Source organism: Nicrophorus vespilloides, unplaced genomic scaffold (assembly GCF_001412225.1).
Source record: "Nicrophorus vespilloides isolate i.1.1-1 unplaced genomic scaffold, Nicve_v1.0, whole genome shotgun sequence".
In the NCBI taxonomy this organism is placed as follows: domain Eukaryota; kingdom Metazoa; phylum Arthropoda; class Insecta; order Coleoptera; family Silphidae; genus Nicrophorus; species Nicrophorus vespilloides.
This window is the reverse complement of record NW_017096667.1, coordinates 10,579-37,406: the sequence shown is the minus strand read 5'-3', so window position 1 is coordinate 37,406 and position 26,828 is coordinate 10,579. Positions and strand designations below refer to the sequence as shown.

The following is a 26,828-nucleotide window of genomic DNA, read 5'->3' as shown; positions in this document are numbered from 1 at the left end:
CGGTTAATCAGTTCTGCATATATTCTATATTGTTTGAAACCGGACTAATAGAGGAACTAGATACATACCAAATTAGATTCAATTAAAAATAGACTATACAATCTATAAATGAAAAAAAGAACAACATATCTGGCAAAAGCATTTCTGCTCGATTAAATATAAATATTATTAAATTTAAAATATTCCAAAGTCTAATGGTATGGCAAATCCATATGCTTGAAAATTAGATATAGCGTCCAAATTCCCTTTTAGTTCAATCAATTCTTATTGTAATCAATATTGGTTAAGTTGATTTCAAATAGTTTCATCTAAGAATTTAAGACGGGACATCTACTTTTTTCGAAATCTTGTATAATGTTAAATGCAAAATAAGTTTATTGATTGAAATAATTCCAAGAAAATATTGATCATTAGAATAAAGACTCTCGTTAATAAAGCTTTACTTAAAAGGAGCAATAAATTTTATAAATTTTTAGTAATCACTTTTAATTTAACAAACACGTCATTTTACACATTTTGTCAAGACGATGTTATTTTATGTTTATTTTCCACAATGACGTGGGTGGTTAGCCAAAAATAAGGTCAACGTTCGTTTCTAAATATAAAGAATCGAAATGCTACGAAAAAAGTAAATATATGAACTATATCCGATAACAATGGTGTTAGTATTTACAAATTTTATTGAATCATGAAGTTGCAACGGAATTTTCTTATATTTTTATAAATACTTCAATATTACAGTAAAAAATGTAATTATTCACACAATTGTATTTTTGTGATAAATCTTTTTGTAAATATATTGCTCTAAATTTATTAATTCTGGCAATACCGGGACTAAAATGAATAACTCATAAGTTTCAATAAGTATTACGTATTTTTAATTGCATACAAATACAGGTATCCCCCGACTTACGTACTCTCGGAGTCACAAACAAAATTCTAAAAGATTTAACTTGTTACAAAAATTGATAATTTCTTTAATAAAATATAATATTTTTGGATCTGTGTTTTTGCATTTGTTTCTTTCGTCGTTTTTTATTAAATAATTGAGATGTCTACATTGAAAAGTATTTGGTTTATTTTAATCTATTTTTTTCAAATTTATGCAGTTAGTAATACGGAATTTAACATATACAATAATAAAAACTATGATATAGTTTTTATATCACACCAGATGGGCAAAGATAAACCACGAGGCGTAAGCAAATCTTAGAGAACTGCTAGAACCAGTGACATTCCATGAACTGCTGGAAAGCCTAGAGATGTAAGATTTTACAGTAGGATATTTATCAGTGGTGTATTTTTTATTAAGGAAATTGATGAGCAGAGAAAACAGAAAGTGTTCAACTTTGATAGAGAGGGAAGCTCTGGCCGGGGATGGAAACATATAACAGTATATCCAGGTAGTCGACTTATATCATCGGATGTACTTTTGGATGAAAAATAACATCGAATATTGTAGGCAACACAGATGTATTCTAAAAAAGTCATGGCAGTAAAATCAAAGTTATTAGATCAAGTATCTTATGAAACAGTGCATACAATATACAAATATATTCATATAAGCTACAAATGATGTAGAAGACCAACGCATTGAAATGATTCAAACACGGAAAAGCACCAGTTCGTAATATTTTTGAAAACTTTCATTGTTAATTATATTTTTTGTAAATAAACTATATCATTTTGTAGTAACATGTGTTTCCTTCCACTTTCATCAATATTTCTTTATTCTATATAAATTTAATTTAATTGAAAAATATCAATTTAATGACTTAAATTTTTATCAGCTTTTTCAAAGTAATAAACTTATGTATGTGAATATAATATATAAATTTGGAAATAATACTACTTAACATTTGGGTGAACAGGTTGAGGTGTAATAAATATAATTTAAGAAATATATCAAGATTCCAAAAAAAATCTTAAAATAAAAATAATAGACTCAACATTGAGATGACCCATATTCCACAATTAGTACAAGGCCGAACGCTGAAGATTTCCGGAATTACGATTAAAGTGAAACTAATGATTGTAATAGTTGCAAGTAGTATTTTGTGCATAAACTTTGCTTATAGAGGTGTAATGCAAACCGCATTTGCTGGTGATTATCTGAGTGCTAATGCGAATACAGTTTTTGTTATAAGATGTATTATTATTATTTATTTTTAATTAGGAAAGTTGATATCTAAGCGATGATGCAATTAGAATCGATTTTTATGTGGAATGGTGTATACGCTCCAGTTCGCAATCGCGATCCAGACTGGGATTTTGGCGGATGACGTCGTTCCCGTTCTCTCCGTTAGCTCTTCTGTTTGTGTATACGTGAAAGGAGTGGCGGGGCAGGCGAGAGGGACGGTCTGGAAGTGACGTAACGGGTGTATCTGAAAGTGAGGGGCTATGGAGGTGGAGAGTTTGCCGGCGGTTGCGGATGGTGGTGATGGTGGGGTATACACAATGGGGGGTTGAAACGCGTACGGGCCGCGGCGTTCTTCGACGGCGACGCCGACGCCTGCGTCGATAGGCTGAAACATTCACGGCCGAAGCGATCGACTCGGCGCCAAGCTAAACCCCGGCGCATGCATCAGTACGCCGTGTACCGTGCCGAGTGATCTCGCCTGAGCCGCTGCCGCCGCCACCCACCATTCTACGGTCCTCTGAACGGCCGAAACGGATCGCAAGTAAATAGAATCACGCAAATATAAATAGCCAAGAACGATAACTGAAAGAAGTTAAACGACACCCATTCACGACGAACCGGGCACCTGACATTACCCTGTCTGCTTGCCTGTTCAATGCAACACGTATGATCTTATGCAACCGATGGGTGATGCCAACTGCCGGAGATCGGATCTAGGTTGGTGCCAACACTTTCACAGAAAATAAGGGCAAAATAAATGGTGGTGTGCATGTATGCGTGTGTATGTATACACGCATTAATGCACACACCCCCTCCGCCCACCAGAACCGAACTACAGACCTGATCCTACCCTAAACCATCTGAACACTTCTCCCTCGGTCATGGCTGACACAACAAAAACACGAGGATCGAAACAGTTATCCCGTTCATAACTGAATTATGCTTTTATCTCTGCGTGTTCTTAAAAGGGTATGTCACACACGTCTGAACGGAAATCTACATTGACATCACGCTTTCCGATAGCGAATTAATCGATTTGTGATGAGTAAATTCGATGCACGTTAATATTTAAAGACTTTACTCACTTATATTACTAAATGAACATATTAATCATCTCTTTTGAACAGAGCAACTACAAAGGAGCATCGAAAACAAAAATAAAGCATAATACACATCATAATAACATTACAATCAATCAATAACCCACAACAATATACTACTATAAAAATTACACGTTTTGTTATATGTTATTGAGTTACATATACGCCTATAAATCATATTTAGTTTAAATGATAAGAATATATTCTTCTCCAATGTTTCCCATTTATCGAGAATTTAATGTTTTTTTTTTTCGAGAAATTGGATTTTGTCAAATTATTGCAGAAACAAGATTTCGTGAATACGGCTGAAATATAATAGCTTTATTAGAGTCCTTTCGAATGGTCGTTGTATGTCTGATCCTAGAGATTGAACATTGTTAACTGCAGAGAAGGTTTTTTTCGAAATTAGACAAGATTAAAAGTAAGCTAAGAGAGAAATTATGCATAATTATAGGATAAATAAGTAAAAGAGGAAATAGATAACATTATATCTTTATTACTTCATATTAATCTTCCTGGAAATAAAATTGGTAAAGAAATATTCAATAAATTATATGCTAGTTGATATTGAAGTTAATGAAGTTCTAACCAATTGAAATAATAAAATTAATTAATTAATAACGAAGACTGTGAGAAAAATAAAACCTGGCGTTACTGACAATTAAACACGAATATTATATATTTCAAAACATGATATATAAGAATAACAAACATGGAACTACATTAATACCTTGCATATTACGCAATCGATACTGTTAATATGCTAAACTGTTTGATATACATATTAGTGAAGGAGCTAAATACAGAAATAATCTGCACAAACAGAGAAGTGAGATAATAAAAAAAGAAAAATCGATGATTTAAGTACAAAAAAATATGCATATGTTATATAATGTACAGTTAAAAAAATGAATTATAACTATTATTTGATATTATATAAAATAGAAATTAAATAAACTGAAACTATAGAAAAAGTAAACAAAAATATTCATCAGGTGTAAATCAAGTTAAAATGTATGATATAACAAAACTAAAACAATCATAAATAATAATCATAGTGAAAAGCATTCATTTTATTAAACAATGATGTTTCATAGAGAATTAACTAATAATATTTTATATAATTAAAAAACATAAGCAATCAATACAAGAAACTGACATGTCTCCTTGAAATGGCCTCGATTAGCTCGCACAGAAGGGCTGATTCGGAAAGCGTTGATAAATCGGCGCTACTTGATGTTTTTTTAGCAATATAAAATAAATTACCTAACACAAACTACTCTTATTATCGAATAAAATAGACAATTATTCTCAGTGTTTGGAACACTCAGATTTCAAGTAGCTACAATATTTTGATATTGTTGAGTATGTAGTATGGTGTTTTGTTGCAATAAATGTTATTATATATCATAAGTTTACGATTATAAACAAGTTATAATTATAAATACTAGACACGACACTTAGCAAGCATTATGTAATAAGTGTGATAAATTAAGGAAAGAAAACTCTTCTCCTTTAACTCATCATTTTTACATATTATGCAGGTTTAGTTAATTAATGTTATTTTTTAACGAAATTCATTGACATGTACAGCGATATACTGCAATACCTCACAAAATGCAGTTTCGATCAGATCAGATTCACTATAGTACGGTTTGGAAACAAATGTTAATTGATAAAATGAAAATAAAATTTACATAATTGTAGTTTATACTTCATTTTCTCTATATAGCATATTCTCTTTTTTGTTGATTATTTACAAGTTGTTTAAAAGTCTTCCATTTTTCCGGTTTCAAACAGTACGGATGTAACCGGTTACTCGCATTATAGCTGTATTTAAATTTAATTTCAAATATAAATTCAAAAGCATATCAAAGGAAATAAATTAAAAACACTTTCGTATTTGATATATTTCACTAGCATTATAAAACTGTTACATTTATAATTTTGTTACTTCAGTTTTTTTTTAAATGTTGTTGTATGTATTCAAATTAATAAAGATTATAAAGAAATAGATTATTTTAATTAAATTCTTAATAACAATATGAAAACGCAAGAAAAAAACAATAATTTTAAATAACATGTAAGGTTTGGTTCATTAATATATATTATTATTTATAATTCTTTAGAACATAAGTATTATAAGCCTGAAAGACTGAATATTAAAAGTAAAACAAAAATAACTTTTACAAACAAATTTTTATATTTTGTATTATTTTATATGAAAATATAACGAATGGATTTTTTTTGGTATGTGTGAAAACAACATTCCTTAAATGACCACCATTTTCCTGTTCACATGGTTTTAGGTCATAAACGTCGGATTTTGGCTGGATTGTTCTTTTTGAGTTCTTGAATTGTTCGAAATTTATTTACGTAAACGTAAAAGTAGCACCACAAAAATAAATCTGGTGCCATCAAATCAGGTGACCGCGGATTCAGCATTTATGTTTTGAATCATTTGTTCACCGAAAACTTCATTTAGTTGGAATCATACCGAAAGTATCAAAGACGCCGTTGATTCCTTCTGGTTGTCCTTCCTCAATTTTATAACAAAATAGGAACCGATATTTTTAGCCATATAACCGCACCAAACAGTGCATTTTTGGGGATGCAATGGAAGCTGATGGGATTCTCAGAACCCCAAAATCATTAAAATGTTGACGGTATTTTCTCTGAGTTTCAATAATTGATCTTTCACTGGAATAGAAAAAAGTAATGAGTTTTACTCGTTGCTGAATATTATATGAAGCCATTTTAATATCTCAGGGATGCTGTATAAAAAAGATTGAAAAGACTTTTTCAAACCCTTCAGTCTATCAGCGCCATATGATGTTGGTAAAATAACATAAGGTAATTTAAAAAAATATAGTTATTAAATAAACAATAGCAATAGCTAATTATATATCTAAAATATTTATGTCGTATTAAACTTCTGATATCTTCTACTATTTCATTCGATAACTTTCTTATATATTTGTCATATTCCATGGAGCACAGAAGGTTAGATTATACGACTGGAGAACATTAATAAGTTATGTGTTATCATTTTATCTTCATTTTATTAAAAATTTTACTAAAATTCAAAATTAAGGAGAACTCGCTCAATAATATTTTCTATATTATATTATCGTTGGAGAATATGAAATCTCATTTTATATATTTCATATTTTTCTCAATTATATAATCTAATGCTATTTTGCCTAGTCAAAAGAGCTGAAATTATCTCTTTTTTCCATGTCCTTCCTTTGTCTTTTAATTTCATTTCAATTTAACTTTATCTTTGCTCGTTTATGCATACAGTATCTCGCATAGTTCGGCATCGATAAGTACGGATTAATTATAGTCCGGTTTGAAAATTTCAAAGCAAATTTTCAATTGAACAAATTAAAAATAAAATCTATTTTTTTATACCTAAATGATTGTTTTTTTATCGAGTCGCATTATACTGTTTATTTTTATGCGGTTTGAAAAAGCGCCTATTAATCCAAACAGACCGGAACCCGAATTATGCGAGACAAAAAAGATTACCGTACTTTTCATATTGCACAATTTATGTAGTATCGATAGATCAAATTGTAACAAACATGATAAACGTATTCCATCCAAATATGAAATATTTGTATTAAACACAATGTTTCCTTTGAATGTTCATTCATTTCAAAGATACAAACTGAAAGCCTATTTCAATTCCGGTGTTTACAGACTTGAAACTGGTTTTGTGCGCTAAATCGCCGCTGGGTATAAAAATAATCCCGCAAAAATTTCTGATCCGGAAGTTTATCTGTAAAATGAAACCATAAATGGGGCGTATAATACTGGGTAAATCCATGAAAAGTTTTTTTATTTCGTGGAAACTGGAGCATGTAAAATAAATATTGTTTTTTTTTGTATGCGCGTTATCTAACCGGTTTTTATTTGTAAAATATTTATAGAAAATAATAACGCTTATAATGATTTATTAACAATTCACAAACTTATTTGAAATTTACTTCCAACTTATCTGCATTTTGTCTTAGGATTCAATAAATATAAAATTAGTTATAAAAATGTTACTATTTACAAAAAGTATTTAAATAAATATAAAAAGAGAAATAAATATTATTTTTTTTTATGTCGTGTAATTTTATTTACAATCTGTTCATCAATGTGAACATTGAGTTAATTTAAGATCGCGGTTGACATTAGGTAGGTAATCTTTCCCCGTGGATATCATTATGATGCTTAGATTTTTAATTTGTTGGTTGGCTGTCGTCTTGTAGGTTAATTTCAGTAGTATATTGATGCTCTGCGATTTCCTTTCATTGTGAATCTGCTGCCATCTTTAACACTGTCATTGTCCATCGACTTGACTGAAGGTCCATATGCTGAACCTCATTCATTTCACTGTCCATCTATGATATCGATGGCCCTATTGCTGCAAGCACCGAAAGGGCTCGCAAAAGGGCCTGGCTTTGACCAGGATTCGAACTGGCGACGTTCGATCGTGGATAGGCGACTTAACTTATTAGTCGACCTGAATATTAATTTAGTAATTATTTTATTCCATGTTTTCAACTATTAATTAACAGTTTGGGAAACCATGGTCTATTCCATCGATACGATTTAGAAATTGATAGCTTATAAATTTGTAATAATGTACAGAATTTTATAATAAAAACTTTATTAACTTTTTTAAGAATATTCTGTTGATCAAAATATCCAAATCTTATATTGAGTTGTTATTATCTATATCTATTAATTTTTATTAACTTCTAAAAGTAAATGACAAAAGAAAGTAACGAAATGATTTTATTTTTCGGACAACCTTCTGATTTGAGAAATCAATAGCGAGTGACATTTCGAAAAAATCGAAGATATTGAAGATAAATATTTAAAAAATATTTAAAATTTAATAGATTATTGTTAATATTGTGTGCAAAATTTTAATTAAAAAATAACGGTTATTTTACTAAAAAATATTTGCATTCCTGCGGAATTATTTGCTAATAATAGTATTATTTTGGCAGCATTGTCGCATGAAGTTAGTTTTTTACATTTGAAAAAGTTACGTTTTTTTGATATGTGGACGTCACCACATGAAGAGTTCAATGAACATATTTTCATTGAAAACGATCAATATTTAAATATTCTGTTGCATAATCGAGTTATATTTTAACTTCAATCGAATCGACATTTGAAATATGCATTAGTACGTGATCAATGCTGAATGGGATCAACTTCAGCGGCGTATACATCCCACATTCCCATACACCCACGCAATTACCATTTATTCGTTTTCTAGGAATTTTTAAACGCTACTCAATATGTGCACTCCTGAAATACGAAGAAACCAAAGTATTCGTCGGAATTACCATTTTCATTTAATATTTTATACTTTGACAGAAATCACATTTTTGCTGAATTATGATTCACATAGTTTTCTATAGATAGACAAATTATACTAAATTACCTGAATATCTACATAAAAGTCTCTATTTATTTACAAAATATTATTTTAATAATTATAATAATAATCTTGAATAAAGTTTGCTTCAATGTATAATAACATTTGTTAACTTCTTTAACATTTATTAGTTCTATAAGTGACACCTGGGCATCATCATGTATTGTTTATTTTTTTTGTTATCACTTTTAATCATTTTTTATATAAAGTGCCCTACTAAAAAACATATTCAATAATAATATTATCGACATTGCTTTATTTCTCTAATATTGTATTATATTTTTTTGGTTTATTTAATTTAGTAAATATTCACCAAATATAAGAGTAAATGAAAATGTAAAAAAGTTCCGAATTCAGACGAAAATTCTCTCTATCCACAGTCATATTTTTTATACCAAGTGTTTTGAGATTGAAATGAAATGTCTAGAAGCATGATATATCTATATAGAGCATACATGAAAGAAAGCGATTAATTACTGAAAAAAATTAGCAATTTTACATTTCGGTTACAGTTACAGTTTTGTTAAAAAACACTTATGTATATAAATTCGACTACATTATTTATACATTTTGGTAGAATGGATGTAAAGATATATTGTATAGTACAATTATTGTATAAAAAATCAGTTTCAGAAAGTACATGTTCATCGTGCAAAAGAACACTTTTCGTCTATGTTGTTTATTTTTCTAATTTCTTTGATTTTGACTGGCTTGCTAAAAATGCATTTGTATCATAAAATCTGATTCTAAAAGTGAAAGATTCGAATCTCACCAAAAATAAAATTCAATTTGTGGTCATATGCATGGAAAGAGTGGCAGAAATAGGACTTTAGAGATATCAAAATATTTTTTTTAAATGGTTCAGTTTTAAATTTTATTAATTCCCAGATTATATTATATTTCATTTTGACATTGGTGTGAAGTTATTGAGAGTATATAACATTCTTATGCTCCACTCTTTGAAAAATTAGATGATTAGATGAGTTTTATAGAAATAATCGCCATTTGATAAATTAATTTTCTTATGATTTGCAAATATTTTGCTGCTGGGAAATATACTAAATTAAGACTATCTTATAATAAACGAGTATTATAGAAAAACAAATATGTTTACATTTTAAATAATTTATGCAATTTGTTAACATTGCAACTTCAAACACAGATAAGTGGATTTCGTGTTCCTTCATCGTATGCAATCATTATGCTGATGTGTGCTGATTATGCTCGATATGCAAACTATTAATTATTAGTATATATAGCATATTTATTACAATAATGTCTTATTTGTAACCATAGTCTTTCCTTATCTGATTATAGGTTCATAAGGTTGACAAGATAACTTTCACAAGAATAAAGTTATAGATTAGAAAAAACAGCAGAATTGTTTCAGTTTATGAGTGAATGAATAAAAATAAATTCTAGAAAAAAATACAAAAAATATTTTTTAAAACATAAAATTAGATTAGGACTCCGGTTTCAAATAGTCCGGAAGATGACCGAACCGATTACGTTAGTAAAATAATTTAAAAATGAACAGACAGACCATAATCAATAGACACACGAACCTGGTTTTTTATATTTTTATTTAATATTAACCTTTCAGCTTTCAGTAGCTTCAGATTATACATGTATAAAGAGAATATAGTCATTAATAACTGATGAGATTCAGTTCCTCGTTAGCTCTCTTGAAAGTCTTTTCATGTCAATGTAGTATTATATGACAATATTTTATTTTCTATAAAATGGTACCATTTTCCTTTGTTCCTTGGACTTTATTGTTGAAATATAATTATAACTTTTAGTTAATGTTCATGTAAACATATAATTATGTTAAATTAAATTTAGAAATGTTTTTGTATTCTAAAATGATCGTTTTTCACTGATATTGATTTTGTCTTTTAACCAACAACACTTGCTAAAATATATTTTGAAAATATATTTTTGGAATAATAAAATTGCAAGTTAGCACTAATTAATTTACGTATAATTAAAAATAAAAGTGCAGAAAGACTATATTAAATTAAATAATTATATTAAAATATAAAAATATTCTTAATTTATTTGACAATAAATGAGAATATACATATTTTTATAGATCTACTTATGTGGGTAGTCTCAACTACAAAGAAATATATTTATTTAGGTAATAAAGTTTCATGAATATCATAATAAATATTTATGTATATACAAATCTATTGATGTAACAAGAGTCATAATTGGTTCTTACTTAGTATTTCTAAACGTTTTTAATGCAAAAATAGAAATTGCATAAAATAAAATGAATTTAATGAATTCAAAACTGAAATGAAAAATAGAAATTTCATTTTGAAATGTTTTCAATATATAAACTTGGATAAAACACATCGCTGGATTTTATGGTATTTATTAACGAGGACTCAACAAGTGTGCATTACCAATTGCAAATCGAACGTAGTAAATATTTGCACGATTTGTATCGCAGTAGGATTCAATTTTGCAACTACTATTTTCTGTTTATTTATTGACGATCTCCCATTCTCCTCTACTTCATATAATAAGATCATAATGTATTAAAATGACACAGACTTCGTCATTTACAGACATTGTCTGTAATGATTATCGATTTATTATAACCTACTTTATAACATATTTTTTCTTTTGTGATTTTAGTTAAATCAATAATGATTTATATTTTTTATTAGTCCTTTCAATTCATTGTTATAATGTTATATAATTAACATCTGTGTTAAAAATCAATAGACATAAGTTATATTATTAACTGCGCCATAATCTATTGCTTCCAGATTTTGTAATTAACTATTTATTTCAATTTATTTATATTTAAAGAAGTTGTATAGCAATAAGTAGTGATTGCAATTCCTAAAATATTCATGCATACGCTGACTATGCGCTATGCGTCAGTCGACTAATTCCTGATAGATTGTACGAATAAATGATTCATTGAAATCGCAGTAATATGTGTCAATATGGATTTTATATTATGAATTCCCTTTGAGCAACTTGGTAGATTAATAACTATAAGATTATTGTAGCATCGTTTATTATATGTTTTATACTTTTATAATTTAAAAAAAATAATAAGGATCTAAGAAATTCTGTACAATTTATAAAGTCCATTTATTTTAAATAAACATCCTTTCTCTGCTATTTATTGTTGTTATAAAAATAATTGAAATTCAATTAAAAATTATTTCAGTATAAATAACATTAAATTAAACTAGAATAATTCGTCCGCTCAGAATAAATGCAAACAACATAGTTAATAATAGTCATGTTCTCCTCTGTATATCTAGTACACCTACATTGCTATGCTTTGTGTCTCGCTGATGGAAGTATTTGTAGCAGCAAAGGTCCAACTGATCCAAATTCCTCACTCCAGACACGAGAATCGCTTCGTCATAAAACGAGATCCTTACTTTTTAAGAAATACACTCCTAAAACAGAATTTAGAAATGCTATCGGGTTGCAATAGAGAAAAAATCTTCAAATTTAATAACAACCCATAGTAAAAATCGTAAATGTTCTAAAAATTTAGTAAATTTTAACCAACTATCAGGGCCGGCGACAACAATTCCAAGCGTATAAAACTACATGCGACAATGTTGTCAAAATAAATAATAATAAATACATATTTATGCCAATCCCCGAACTCTACTAGTGTTATAATTTTATCATATTAAAAGCTGTAATTTCTGCAGGAATGCCAAATTAACAAAATTACAAATGACTTTTATAACAATTCCTACATACAACAGTTCAAAGTATAATTATTTTTTATTAAATTTGAGTTAATATTAGTTGATATTTTATGAGAAAAGTTAGACTGATTGATATTTTATAAGACAGTACGATTCATATATTTTATGAAGTGTTAGCCTTGGTTGATACTGCTTCTTATTTTCTTTCAAATACTCTATAATGAAATTACATCTACTCTTGCTTTAATAAAAAAAGACAATAAAATGTGGCGAATACGCTACCAACTTTATTTTGGATTCATCAGTTTATATAAGTTTTCCTATAATAATTTAATTTCAAATCTGTCTGCCTAAAATGATTTTAATAATCGTAGAAGAATAGTTTTATTTAAGTATGAAATTATTTATTAATGAACATATAAATTTATACTACAACTTTATACAAAGTTTGAAAATATTGAATTTTAATTTAACATTCAGCGATCTATCACTGGGCTGGCGATAAATTTAATTTTCAGGTTGTTCCTGTATTTTTGTTCGCCATTCTTGATTCTCTCTCTATACTTTTGAGTCATTTCCATCATGTAACATTTGGTTACAATTGCATCGATTTAATTACACGCGGCGAATATAATGTCCGACGGATTCACTAAGCGGAGAATTAAAACTGTCAACCGTATTAATAGAATTTATCGGTTAGAGCAGATTCCCAAACTAATTTTGTCTACCGCCCCATTTTCATAATAATCAAAGCCACATGAAAATGTATCTTTTTCAAAATAATATTAATGTATTCTTTTATATACAGTGGAACCTCGCATAACGAGTTTAGTCCGTTCCGGATTTTTACTCGTATAGTGAAACTTATTCAAAAATACATATAATATGTGTACACAAGTTTTGGTAATATAGCAGGCGCGCAATCCGGGACTTCTCTTCTTATCTTCACTCGTTATGCGAAACGTCGCTCGTTAAGCGAGTCATTTTTTCTTACAATTAATTTGATCGTTAAGCGAAATACTCGTTATGCGAAATGCTCGTTAAGTAAGGTTCCACTGTATATATTTTTTTACTTTACTTATGTTGTCCCGACAATCAAAATCCCGACAACCAGAATCCCGACTATATCAAAATCCCAACTTTATCTAAATCTCGACTTTATCAAAATCCCGACAGTATCCTTAAAATTTCTACAATAACATTTTTGTAACTTGAAAATAAAATAATATTTTTATTAAAAAAGTAACCAAATCTTTAAAAATGTGAGTTTGTTGTGACTAATTATTATAATTTTTATTATTTTGATATTGTCGGGATTTTGATAAAAAAAAACACACAAATTAAAATTCTATTGCTCCTATCTAATGCAATAAACAGGGTTATTTATGGTGAGCAAATAACTAAATTTATGAAGAAATGAACTTTAACTCAAAAATACACAAATAAACCCAAATTTAAGAACCACTGGTTCAAAACAATCCTGCCGCAAAAATATAAATGCATCGTACATTATTCAATTGCATTCAGTATGAATAAAACCTGAGTTCCCCTTCATTAGTTATCAATCGATCTCGTTTGTAATAGTTAATAAAAAATGAAAAAAAATAAATGTGGTGAAAGGAAGGCATCCCGACAGGCTGGTAAACGAACGGGAGCACGAAGAAAAACAAAACCTCCGGCAAGTGCTTAAATAATTCAGATGGTCTATCGGTCGATAAAGAAATTCCCACATGCAGGACATGCAGAAGATGTTATTAACACATGAATGATTTACTTGTGTAAAGGGGCCCTTTGTGAACACATGGCCACAGCGCAGAACATTTACGATGTCCCTTGTAATTTTACTAATTATTTCTATAAAAAGACCAAAATCAATTTCGTGTCAAATATGTTAACGTCAGGGGCGTAAAAGCAACGCTTATTATTTCGAAATCATTCGATAAACTATACATTTAACTTATTCTTTCAAATAACAACATTAAAAAAATATTTAATTGTATTGAGAAACTGCCAAATACTATAAACAATGAGATGTTACATATTGTTTAATGTACAATTATATCCTTACATATAACATATTTCCACATTATAAAGCATACAATTTACTGACGATATATTCTGAAATTATTGCTTTAATTACAAATTCAATAACTGTGGTTACTATGATGTTTAACAGAGCCAAAATATAATATTCATAATGACTATAAAATAATTCTTAGATTGCATCTAATTTTACCGTTTATTAAAGGACTACATAATAATGGTTGTGCTCATTTATTTTTACATGAATAATTAAGTATTGGTTTAAAATTTGATACTACAGGACGTAGAGCATCTTCAACGTTTTTCAGTATTAATAGACATTCTAATTTTATAATCGCTACACAGCTTGATAACTCTTCAAATTATTCTTAAACTTTAATAGTAGAAAACTGATGTTTTTCTTTTAATTTAATTGATTGTGGTATATACAGGGTGCGCGGTTAGAATCCGGACAAAATTGTATTTGAAGTACTCGCTATATTTGAAATCAGGGATAGGTGCTGCTTGGTGTTAAAGTTAGCTAAATATGTCAGTAAGACTTTCATAATCTCAAAATGGCCGAGCTCGTCAACCCAAGCAAGAAATACAACAGAAGAACGGTGATTGTAGAAAGCCTTCGCGCTGGAAGAACGGCCACCAGAATTAATATTTTTTTTGGGTACCCAAGATCATGACGTTGCGAAGATTCACATTCTCAGAAGAGTCCGAGGAGGGCTCCTCCACTCCAAAATTGGCACAATTTACTCTCTAATAACGTCCACATATTTTGGTCAAATGACTTTTGACCTCATAGCAGTACCTACCTTATCCATTGAACTAAAGCGTAGTCGAAAAACATACCAACAAGTTTAGGCACCCTAAAGTAATGAAATGCGATCAGTTTGAAACAACGTGATCGCGCTTTAGAGCTAGGATCGAGCAGGTGATAGAGGTTCAGGGTAGCTATATATAATGAATGTTCTCAGTAAGGATCCTTTAAATGAGATATAACTAATTTTTTGGTATCTTTGAATATTGGCTTAAATAAACTTTTTGCATAAAAGGTTTTTTTGTCCTGATTCTAACCGCGCGCGTAGAATAAAAATAATCATTTGTACTCTAACAATTACAAATTACAATTACTGTTAACTTTTCTAGTAAAACTTTTAATTTTATTTATGTTACTTTTCTTTCCTTGAAGTGGCATATTCCAATCAAAGAGTCATTACAAAAAAGAACAAAAGATTCATAAATAAATAATTCATAAAAAATCTGCAGAACACAGTTCTAGATGCAACTGATCCAAGATCTCAAATCAACAAAACATGCATAATTAATACATTTATTCTTTACAAATATTATTTCTTTTCGAATAAATAATGTGTTTAATTAAAAAATTAAATTCGACCCTCTTATTGGCACATCTTATATATCATTATGTTAATTATACATCAATATTTTACTACACGTCGATGAAATATGATCGATATGAACAATAGTTAAAATAATTAATTGATACATTCAAATGATAAATAATTAAGAAACAGCAAGGTCAATTTTAGGTAAAAATGTAGTTACGTTTACTTTTCGATTAATAAATATATTATTTATTCTTTTAACGAATCGATTTATACAACAAAAAAGATGTTTTATAGAAAAAAAAACTTAATTCATTCATTGTGCATACGTAATAAAATTATTACTGTTTATTAAAACCATTTTATGCTATATCAAATATATTTTAGCAAAGTTATAAGATAATCATGTATAATGAATAAAAAAAATGAGTATATGTAGTTTCAATTATTAAGTAATTTTGATTTACTGTTCAATGTAAACAATATGTCTGATGTAATCCATATAGTGAGGTCAGATATGAGCGTAGTTCACTTAGACTTCTTGCGAGGAATTTAACTTTTTAATTAATGTCTTCGCTGCGCATCTACGACGTAAATATTACGGATAACATGAACATGTTTATTTATACTTTGTTTCATTTACACACATACATAATCTAAAATATACAATCGTAGTACATATAATACAAACCCTATTTGCTGTATATTATGTATTTGTTGAATGGTATCAAATATGTTCATTATTGTTTCTCCATTAATACAATATTTTTTTTACTATATAGATTAAAAATAGATTAGTTTTGATCGTTTCTTAAGATAGATTTATTCAAATTTTTAATTATTTGCTTTAATAATAATATAAATAATTAGTTTCTAACAACATAACAATAATTAGTTTCAAGTAACATATCTACAAATGTTGTAACTTTCGTATTATTTATTGGAATGCCTACAGAAAAAAAATGTGGTATTGAACAGTACAGAATTCTCTAATCTCAACAGAATCAGATCAGAAATAAATGTTGAATGAAAAAACAAATTATATAACAAATTGGGAAAGAAGTATTAATGATAATTAATAAATACAATACATCCGTAAAGGAATTTCCTAAAATAAACAATTAACTTTAAAATCGTATTTTCATTTAGTAAGCTCTCACATTTTTTTTAAGCTGTCTCCTCATTCGTTTATTGTGGGCCCCATTTTATTTTTATGTCCGGTGCTTCAAATCCGAAGAACTACCCTGTGCCAACCACAAACACTTTCGCGCGAATGTAACCATTCACATTTGAAAAGTTTACCAAATTTTAGAACACATAAAATATAATAAAACCCAATATTCCCTAAGACAAGACAATTATCTGTATATATAAATATATATTTATTTAAACTTGTTGTTTTCCTCCATCTTCAAGAGGATTGAACCAAACTTTCAGATTATGTAATATGTCAATTGATTTTAAAAATTCTAATATTGGGTGAAATAAAAAATCAGTACTAATGTCTTCCAAATTTGAGAACAAAGTTTTGCTTAACAAAGTAATTTCGCATCTTTCTTATTAAACAAGGTATATATAAACCATATATTTATCAAACTTAATTAATTAGTGATATAGTGAATCTCTTAGTTTATGTATTCTTTAATTAAATCTTTACTCGATTTAAAGAAAGAAGAAGAAATAAATTGCTCCTATTAATTGGATGTAATTGTATGCAAAAGGCTTCGTGAAAATGCAAATTAGAACAAATGAGGTATAAATAGTGAACGTGAATGGAACACGAGGCGAGCAACAGACAAGGTATCCAATTTGCAATTAAAATGTGCCGTTGACAATCAGTTTGTTTATCTTCTTAAACATCGATTAATTAGTGCAAGGAATGAAGTACGTGAGGAAACATTTCCGGAAAAGGCGACTCGACCGGAAGTCGGAAGGCATTCCAGAAGCAATGAATGTGATGACCTAATTTAGCGCAACATACACACCTTCACTATGTATTTTTTTTATATATATATTATTTATATAAAAATAGAACGAAATATCGGATATTTGTGAAGAAGAAAAATGCGAATCGAATCTAAGGATGGGAAATATCAAAATCGATTACGAGAGAATGAAATGAAATGGAAAAAGTAGGTCGCAGCGACCGAATATTTTCTTATATGTAACCATTTCGCAAATTAAATCTTTTTTTTAAATAATAAATCCGCACCTTTTTTATTCATTCTTTTCGCTGGCGGCAGCCAATTTTCCGGACTTGATTTATATAGGCCTGCTGAAATAGTAGACTCTTGATTTTTAAATTCAGCGCACGGAAATATTAAATTCAGGTTTATTAAATTTGAAGAAGGGGAAAGAAAAAAATGACCCTCTTGAGAAATGTTCATCTGCTTGAATTATTTCACTTTACTTAATTCTATTAGTGTGTTCTAGCATCATTTATTTTAAATTATTATTTATTTCAATATCCTAATAATCTTGATTATATAACTAATAATCATCTTTTGATTTCTAATAATTTTATTTAAAAAAGCATATGCAGAAAACATACATTTACGATTTGCCCAAATCAATATTAAAACTATGAATTCCTTATTATGTGTGAAATATAATTTAAGGAATTCATGTGAAAAATGTCATGACATTTTAATTAATGATACGAACCTTTAAAAAAAAATCACTGAAATGCGAAATGTAATCAAATAATAAAAAAGTTATTTACGTTTTTAATATTGTTCATTAAACTTATAAAGTTAAAATAATTATATTTGTTATATGTTTACAACTGATTATGTGAATATTAATGTTTCTGAAATATGATTTTTATTCTTTCATAATAAAATTAAGTTTTTGAATTAGCGATTTTCGCTTGAAGGTATCAATATGAAAGAAATTTATTCTGTCTCGATTTTGTTGCGGATTATTAAAAATAAAATAATTACTAAATACCTAAGAAAAATATTCATAATTACTACATTAAGGCTATTGAAAGTATTATATTATAACATTTTGATGTTTTATGAAGATTTAAATGCATATTTGTATTTTAATAATTAGATTTCATTATATAAATGAAAACCTCACATTGTGCGGTTTTAGATGCATTTTTCGCAAAAGTTCAATATTCAAGTTTTTCTTGAAAAGTATTCGAGTGAATAATGGGTGACTCTTTTTTTTAATAAGTCTGGATTCAGGACTCATTTCAACAGAAAATTTCACGAAGTTTGCGAATTATATCTACAGGATGAGCCAACTTGGACTGACTATTTTAAAATGTATATAACTTTTGAGTTTTTAATTTTTTAAATTATTTTTGTTGTAGATTATAAAGAATTTTGATTATAGATTTTTAGTATATTTCCCTATATTGAAACTTGATTTGAAAATGATTCCATACAAAATTCAATAGATCCCAAAAAATATTAACAAGGGATTCAGAACAATGCCTTACATTTGTCAATAAATTCGGTGACCGAATTATTTCGAAAAATATTTCCTTTTTCCTCCCCATTCTCCCGATTTAACGGCACCTGATTTCTTTTTGTGGAGATTGATTACCAGAATAAACCACAAACAATGAAGCAGCTTAAATAAAATATTCGTTAAGGAATAACAAATTTGGAGCCAGAAATGCATTAGAAAGAGTCATTAAGAGTCTAAGTAGGCCCACACTGTATTTTAAATTGAATTTCAACAATAATATCGCGTTATTAATATTTACTAATCAGAATATTAAGAGAAGGCACATAACATTTTTAGATATGTCAACCTTATAGGAGAAAAAAATGGCACCAAATTTAAATCCGGCGTTTTTACTAGAACACCCTATATATGAATGGAGATATTGTGTTTGTTGATGAAATAATTGTTTTGTTGCATGTGCGTCATGTGATTGAAAATAGGCGTGTTTTTCGTTCACTTAAAGAGTCTGTTTTGCAAATAAAAAGGTCAGATCCATCACATCAATTAAGAAGTACAGTATAACAAGCATAAACAGTCTTTGGGTAAGTTTCATCAATGTATAGTGATGCTTCGATCAGTCCGGATTAAAAATTTCAAATCAAACTCAATTTTAATTGAGCAAAATAAAAGTAAATTCAATAAAATTAATGCACAATTTTTTTTATACGACTATACGATGTATTTTTGTGCAGATTATATTTATATCCTCTATTAGTCGAGTTTGAAACAGTCCGGGATATTGTAGGCTTCCATTACCCGCCATTACAATTGTATATGGTTGCAGAAAAACACGGTAAATTATAGTAAAATTCCAAGAACAACGCAAATATTAATTACATAACAAAAAAGCAATTTATAAAGGTTTATTAAATAAAAACTTATGAATATACATTATTCCTTAATTTATGTATGTTTGTTAATGATACATAAACTACGTGAAAATTATGTAGAGAATAATATGCACACTTTTATTTAAATACAATCCTATAATGAAATAATCGTTTTCATTTGTTTTTTATTTAATTCCATAGAAACGTTTTATATTTGTATGCAAATAAAATACTCATTTTGTTTTCATTGCATATAATAACCTTAACCCTTTCCCTGTCACAATATACAATTTTAATTTTACAATAAACCTCAATAAACCTACGTTAATTTTAGTTTAATTATATAAACATACATTTAGTACCTTGGATTTCGAGTAAATTGATATTGCAATTTATGCTATTTTGTATTTCTGTGCAACTAATTTATTATTGTTTAGAATTATATAGTGATAAAAGAAGCGATAAGTGGTTCCTTGTATGCAAACAGTGATGTCTTGCAATGCGAGTATTATCTATACTCTGACCTTACCCTCCGAGAGTTTTGTAAAAATCACATAGTAAACTGATTTAAACTGAATATTATTCAAACTCGGAAAGTTGTTCGGAAAGTAATTTTATTAAATAATGCACCGTTAAATAACTTTCCATCATCTTTCATAATTTTCAGAGCAAAAAAACTCATTTGAGAAATAATTTACGTGTAACCACCCAAATATCGTATCGAGAATATATGCAAACTGTTCTTTAACATCTTAATCTGGTTGTCATCAAGATCGTCGCAGTTTCGCTTACGGCATTTACTCCAAATATAATTTTTGATTTTTTTCATTTCTAGAAATAAGAAAGCATTAAACATCGAAAATTGACAGTATAACCAAAACAAATAATACTAAATACTGTACTGTAACAATCGACAGTCTAAAATATGCAAGAAAACATAATATCGCAGAAAAACAAGTAGTGAGAGATTGAGTGAAGATTATTTCCAATAGTTCCTCGCATTTATGAAATTATTTTTCGAACAATCCAATATGTTTTTAAATAGTATATTCAATTAATGGCTATTGAAAAGTTTACTTAATGAATTCACATTTATCAACAAAAATATGCGACGTATCAATTTTATAACTTAATATAATCACGGTATATATGAGCTTCCGGTTTCGCTATTTGACCTCCTGTCGAAACGTACACAAACAAAATAAAGAGAAAATTCCCAACTCCCCAAAGAAAATAAATCGTTATTTCGCGTGCCCCGCATTCTTTTCTCCCACTCGAATGCACCACTTCTCTCTCTCTCTGTGTGTCTGCTTTTTGCTCGTCCACTGTTTCCTTACTCTACCTTGCTAACATGCTTATATAACACACATCCGAACAAACAGTGCCCTTGAAAGTTGTTTCCTGTCCATATAATCGCGATAATTACACCGAAAAGGAAAACATAAAAAAACTCGAAATTTACGGCCGACTGGAACGCGAGTTTAATTGAACTTTTCCTGGGGAATTTATTATCGACACACTTCGGCCACCGGGACTCATTTGCATCATTAATTAATGCAAAAAAGAAAAACGGCGGAGGCGGCAACTGCAGAGGTTTCAGCGGTCCTAGAATTTATCGCATTGTCTTGCGTCAACTGAAACTTATCTCGATTTTATTCACCAAAACTTCGCCTCTGTTACGAGAAACACTGAATTATACAAATTTACTAAACACTCCGACAACTGTTTTCTCACCCTAGACTTTGAACAACTTTTCAATTATGTCAACAGCAATAACAGGGACAAAGTCTGGAAATAAAGCATTTCGCATTTAAAGCATGCGGCAGAGAAATTGTAAATATTATATATAACTTTTTTAAATACACCAATAGTTCAGGCAAATTTGACTAATGGTTTGACTAAGGTTTATGAAGCTATTAGTAAGCAGTGATTGTCTTATACATATAAAATTATATATCATAATTATTTTAATAATTACAAAATGAAATATTTACAAGTATTTGTAAAAGTTGCCTAATTTTGGATTGGTTAATTTGGAGGAAAACCAAGCGGCCAATAAGAAAATAACGAAAAAATATAATCATCATATATGTGTTTTATGTGAAAAAAAATAATAAGCAAGAAAAGAGGATACACTCCATCAAATGTCATACTAGGATTCATATAATAAATGCAAAGCAGTGATTCCTAACAAGGTACAGGCCGCGAAAATATTATTAGAATTTTGTATCTTTTGATATCTTTACAAATCAAAATAGTCTAAGTTCACGAAAATGTTGACAAAAGTTTTCCAAATAATAAACTTGTTAGCACAAAATTGTGAGTTATCCTTATAATAACTGGTAATATATAAATTTATCACCAACCAACGATGATATTTTGCTTGACTTGTCAAAGGATTTATGTCTGAATTAACAAATTTGGATTCATATTCGGAAGGCATATGTTTTATTGCCTTTGCTGGTAAATATTAAAACAAAAGTAAGTAACGCAACAGAAGGCTCATTAATTTGGCACATCGTAATTTTAAAATAAATATTACAAATAAAATATTATTATTTTTTCATTATTATACTTAGTAATTATATAAAATCACTATTTTAAAATAATTATATAACATCGAAGCAAGCACCCCTCTCTGAAATCTCTAAACTCAGCGGACCTGCTGATGTTTCTTATTATTTTTATTTAAATTTATATTTTCTGAAAGATTTTGGTCTAAGAAATACGACTACTACAAATACTACTACTTTTTTTGGCTATATAATCAATCGTTTTATTGTGTTCGTTAGAATTAAATGAAATCTCAATGAACAATTACATATGAAATTCTATTGTTTTTTAAAAGTGCTTCCTTAGATTAATATGTATATCAAAGATCACTTATCTAAAAATAGCTAGTTATTGCTCATTAGTAATAATTGAGACAATAAGTATTTACCTATTCATGTTAACAAAGAATATATTTCATATTTATAAACAAAATATGATTATAAAATAACAATTAAATATTTAATAATTGATCCATAAATTCGTATGTACTATATGCGATGTATATGAAACGCGAACAGACAATAATTATTATGAATACATGTTGATATTCCCAATTAACTTAATTGTCATAAAATAAATAAATTGAAAAAATAAATATTTTATGAAAAACTAAATATTTTGAGATCTTATTTTTCTATGCAATTATTGGTAATTTTAGTTAGATATAGATATCACTTTATATTTTATACATTCACCATGTGGAGCACGATTTGTTGATAAACTAATCTAAAGTGGTCACTAATTTTGAAAGTGGTATAAGTCCATTTTTATTAATCATAATTTATAACAATTTTCTAAATGCAATTATTATTGATTATTACGACTTCAATGTGCACTGCAGATATTAGCTAATAGCTTAAAAACAACATCGTAAACAAGATAAAGTCAAAAGAAATGGAGGTGTAAAATATTATTATTAAGCATGAGGTTAAAAAAGCACATTTTTTTTAGAAAATTAGTATTAAAGTAATTTTTTATTTGAAAATCAAGGAAGACCCAAACATCTCAGTAAAATACTATCTTGCCACTGTGTAAAACGTTAAAACCAAAAACAAGAGAGAAATATAGCACGATGATGAGTTTACTGCCATGCATACCAACTATTTACCATGAATAGTTAGTTCACTATGCTAACTGTAAAAGAGAAATATTTTTTTATTTTTTTAGTTATCTTAAATAAATAATTACATTTTACAATTGTTCATTTATATTTTATTTTTTAATATAACTGAAATTAATTCTTAATAAACTTGATTATTTGTGTATTTACAACGTTTCTTCATTTTAATTATTATTTTTTACATTAAAAATGTCTATAAAAATATGGATTAAATTTACTCTTGTTTTTATTTTTTTTAAATATGTTAACATATAAGTGGTATAAGTCCACCAGGAGCTAAAAAACACGTTTATTTCCTTTAACAATTTTAATAATTATTATTTCATAATCAAAGTTAACAGTTTTGTAGTGTTACAAATATCACATGAATTGATTAAATATTTCTATATATAAAAAAAATGACTTTATACCACCTTCCAGGCTATTAAATTACTTTAATTGAAAAATAGGATTCCAAACAGCAACGCAAAAAACAAAAACTGTGTGTAGGACGACAAGAAACGAGGAAATTTGCTGTAAGTACTTCAAAAGTCCTTGAAAAACAAAGGGACGAGGCCAGAAGATATTTTAAAGAGCTGCAATTTATATGCGTGGGCTACTGAATGTATTGATTCTGCAGACGAGAATAATGGTAGCAGTCAGAAAACTTAAACCCTCTCTTCAAAACCTTGCAACACAGAAGTTTAGAAATATTAAAACGTTTGATTTTACAGTATTAATTGAGAATCTTAAGATCAGGCAATTTCAAATACTTGTAAATATTCGAGCAAATTTAAATGTTGCGGGTGACGGCGTTATGCAAGGTCATGGAAACTGCGCATTATATAAAGTGTATGTAGCAAATGCAAAAGGAGCGAGCAAAAATTGCAGCCCTCCCTGAATTATGTAACGCCGCGCAAAGTTTATTGAGCATTAAATGCAGCGAACGGGACCGAACTGTTTTATTAGGGTTCCTGCAATAAAATTTCCCGCGGAGAAGTTGTCTGATGGAAAATGTGTATTACTTTTCACCACGAGCGAACACTAAACATTCTATTATTATTTTCAGGACTATCGCAACATACAAAAATCAGGTTCGGGGCTGGTAGCAGTAGGAGGTGATCTCCGTTTGGATATACAATGGAGAATTTGATTGGAGGAAATCACTGCTTGAATGTTATTAACGAAGATGGATTTAATATGATTAACGGAAGATAATTGAAAGTGGAGAGTTTACCCGACAATAATACACATACAGTGTATGAGAGAGCGAGTGTGTGAGAGAGCGAGAGTTTTGAATTGTTGGGACCTGTAGGTGGTCATGTTTCATACGAGAGACATATCTACTATGATCATCCTAAATGACTCCAACGATGACAACAGTCTGGTCTTCTCCTTGGAATCGCTTACCCAAGCCGGGATTATACTCATCATGAGTCTTGCGATCGTCGTCACCAATGTACTCATCATAGCTACGTTCGTGAATTTCAGAGGTAAGCATATTTATACTGGACGACAAATAAGATGCTTACATTTTCCAATTAATTTGTTTCAGGTCCATCCGAGGTAATCAATTGCTATTTGCTGTCTTTGTCAGTAGCGGACCTGCTGTGCGGCTTGTTTATAGTTCCTTTGTCTGTGTATCCAGCGTTAGTGCAAAATTGGGTATACGGCGATATTCTCTGTAGAGTAGTTGGATACTTAGAGGTGACCTTGTGGGCTGTAACAGTGTACACGTTCATGTGGATAAGTGTCGATCGTTACTTAGCTGCTAGGAAACCTTTAAGATATGAAACTATTCAAACGAAGACGCGATGTCAGTGCTGGATGGCTTTCACGTGGATTTCGGCGGCAATGATGTGCTGTCCGCCGTTGCTGGGCTTCCAAAAACCATTATTCGACGCAGAAGCTTACATTTGCATGCTCGATTGGGGCAACATGGCTGCATATTCGGCCACCCTATCTATATTGATCCTAGGCCCCAGTTTGATTACCATTATATACACCTACACCTACATTTTTACAATGATGAAAAAACTACGCAGCGGCGTCCCCATCCACGACAAGGAATATGCAACGGCCCTCTCCGAGAACCTCTCCAACCCTAGCCACATTATGTCTTTCGTCTTGGTAATTGCTTTTTGGGTTTCGTGGACTCCGTATATAGGCGTGAAAATCTACGAATACATAATGGGCGTCAAACTGACCCATCCTTTCCTCCACTTTGGCATCGTCTGGATCGGATTCCTCAACTCCTTCTGGAAATCCATAATAATTGTCACAATGAGTCCGCAATTCAGGCTTGCATTGAGGATCTTCTGCATGACAATCTGCTGTCGCTACAAGGGCCGAATGCAGGCCGAACTCATAGGCATGGAAGCAGATGACTGACTACCCTTTACCAACGGCGGATGTCTTCCGTCTTTGCAATTTCCTATAACAGGACTCGCCGTCAGAGACTACGAGTACATCGTGGCCAAAATAAAATACTGGTATCAAGATACAAGGACACCTTCCAACCAAAGCCAGTGAACGCAAAAAATGACAATGCGCAAGCACTAGTGATAATATTTTTTTGATTTTATCCGTCGCCAAAGCAAAGTTTAAGTCATCGTGCTTAGATTTTAGACTTGTACAGATTCATTCGTAAGTTAACTAAAGATTAAACAGTCAATTACATTTTTAGAATAGTGAACAAAAGAAACAAAAGTTTTTCTTTAAAATTAGAAGTCGCAAGCCAAAAAATTATATATTTTCATACAAACAAATATTCATGAAAAAAGTAAAGTATATACCTAAATCTTCTCAAAATAAAAGGCACTACTAAAAAAACGTAATTAAAACAAGACGTAACACCAAATAATCAAATATAGTTTCTGATCAATAGAAAACAATATATTAAAAGGAAAAAAAATGCAACGAAATAGTAACAAGAAAAATATTAAAAAGAATATTATCCATTAATTTGTATGTGATGATTTTTATATACGTGTATGACACACAAATTGCATCAGAATAAGTTGCCTTATTTTATATTTAAAAATCACGTGTACTCGAATATCGAAAGTAAAGGAGGAAAATTACGTCTATTTTGTTTGTTATTGATACATGGATTGCTCA

The 26,828-nt window shown here is 29.2% G+C and overlaps 1 protein-coding gene across 3 annotated transcripts; it reads left to right on the top strand.

Moving 5' to 3' along the window:
• Positions 1-2,481: 2,481 nt before the first annotated feature.
• LOC108557818 (probable G-protein coupled receptor 52) lies at positions 2,482-26,444 on the top strand. 3 transcript variants are annotated; one of them, XM_017914491.1, is made up of 3 exons: positions 2,482-2,681; positions 24,778-25,201; positions 25,264-26,444. In XM_017914491.1, exons 2-3 carry the CDS (start codon positions 25,030-25,032, stop codon positions 26,097-26,099), a joined length of 1,008 nt encoding a protein of 335 aa, XP_017769980.1. In that variant the 5' UTR covers positions 2,482-2,681; positions 24,778-25,029; the 3' UTR covers positions 26,100-26,444. The 3 variants fall into 3 exon arrangements, with proteins under 3 accessions (XP_017769980.1, XP_017769979.1, XP_017769978.1); XM_017914490.1 differs by lacking the exon at positions 2,482-2,681 and adding an exon at positions 2,688-2,857; XM_017914489.1 differs by lacking the exon at positions 2,482-2,681 and adding an exon at positions 19,691-19,768.
• The last annotated feature ends 384 nt before the right edge of the window (positions 26,445-26,828 follow it).

Bases quoted from the DNA above. Each gene is read 5' to 3' on its own strand.
- LOC108557818 (XM_017914491.1), top strand. From the start codon at position 25,030: ATGTTTCATACGAGAGACATATCTACTATGATCATCCTAAATGACTCC. The intron at 25,202-25,263 runs GTAAGCATATTT...AATTTGTTTCAG, and splicing joins TACGTTCGTGAATTTCAGAG to GTCCATCCGAGGTAATCAAT.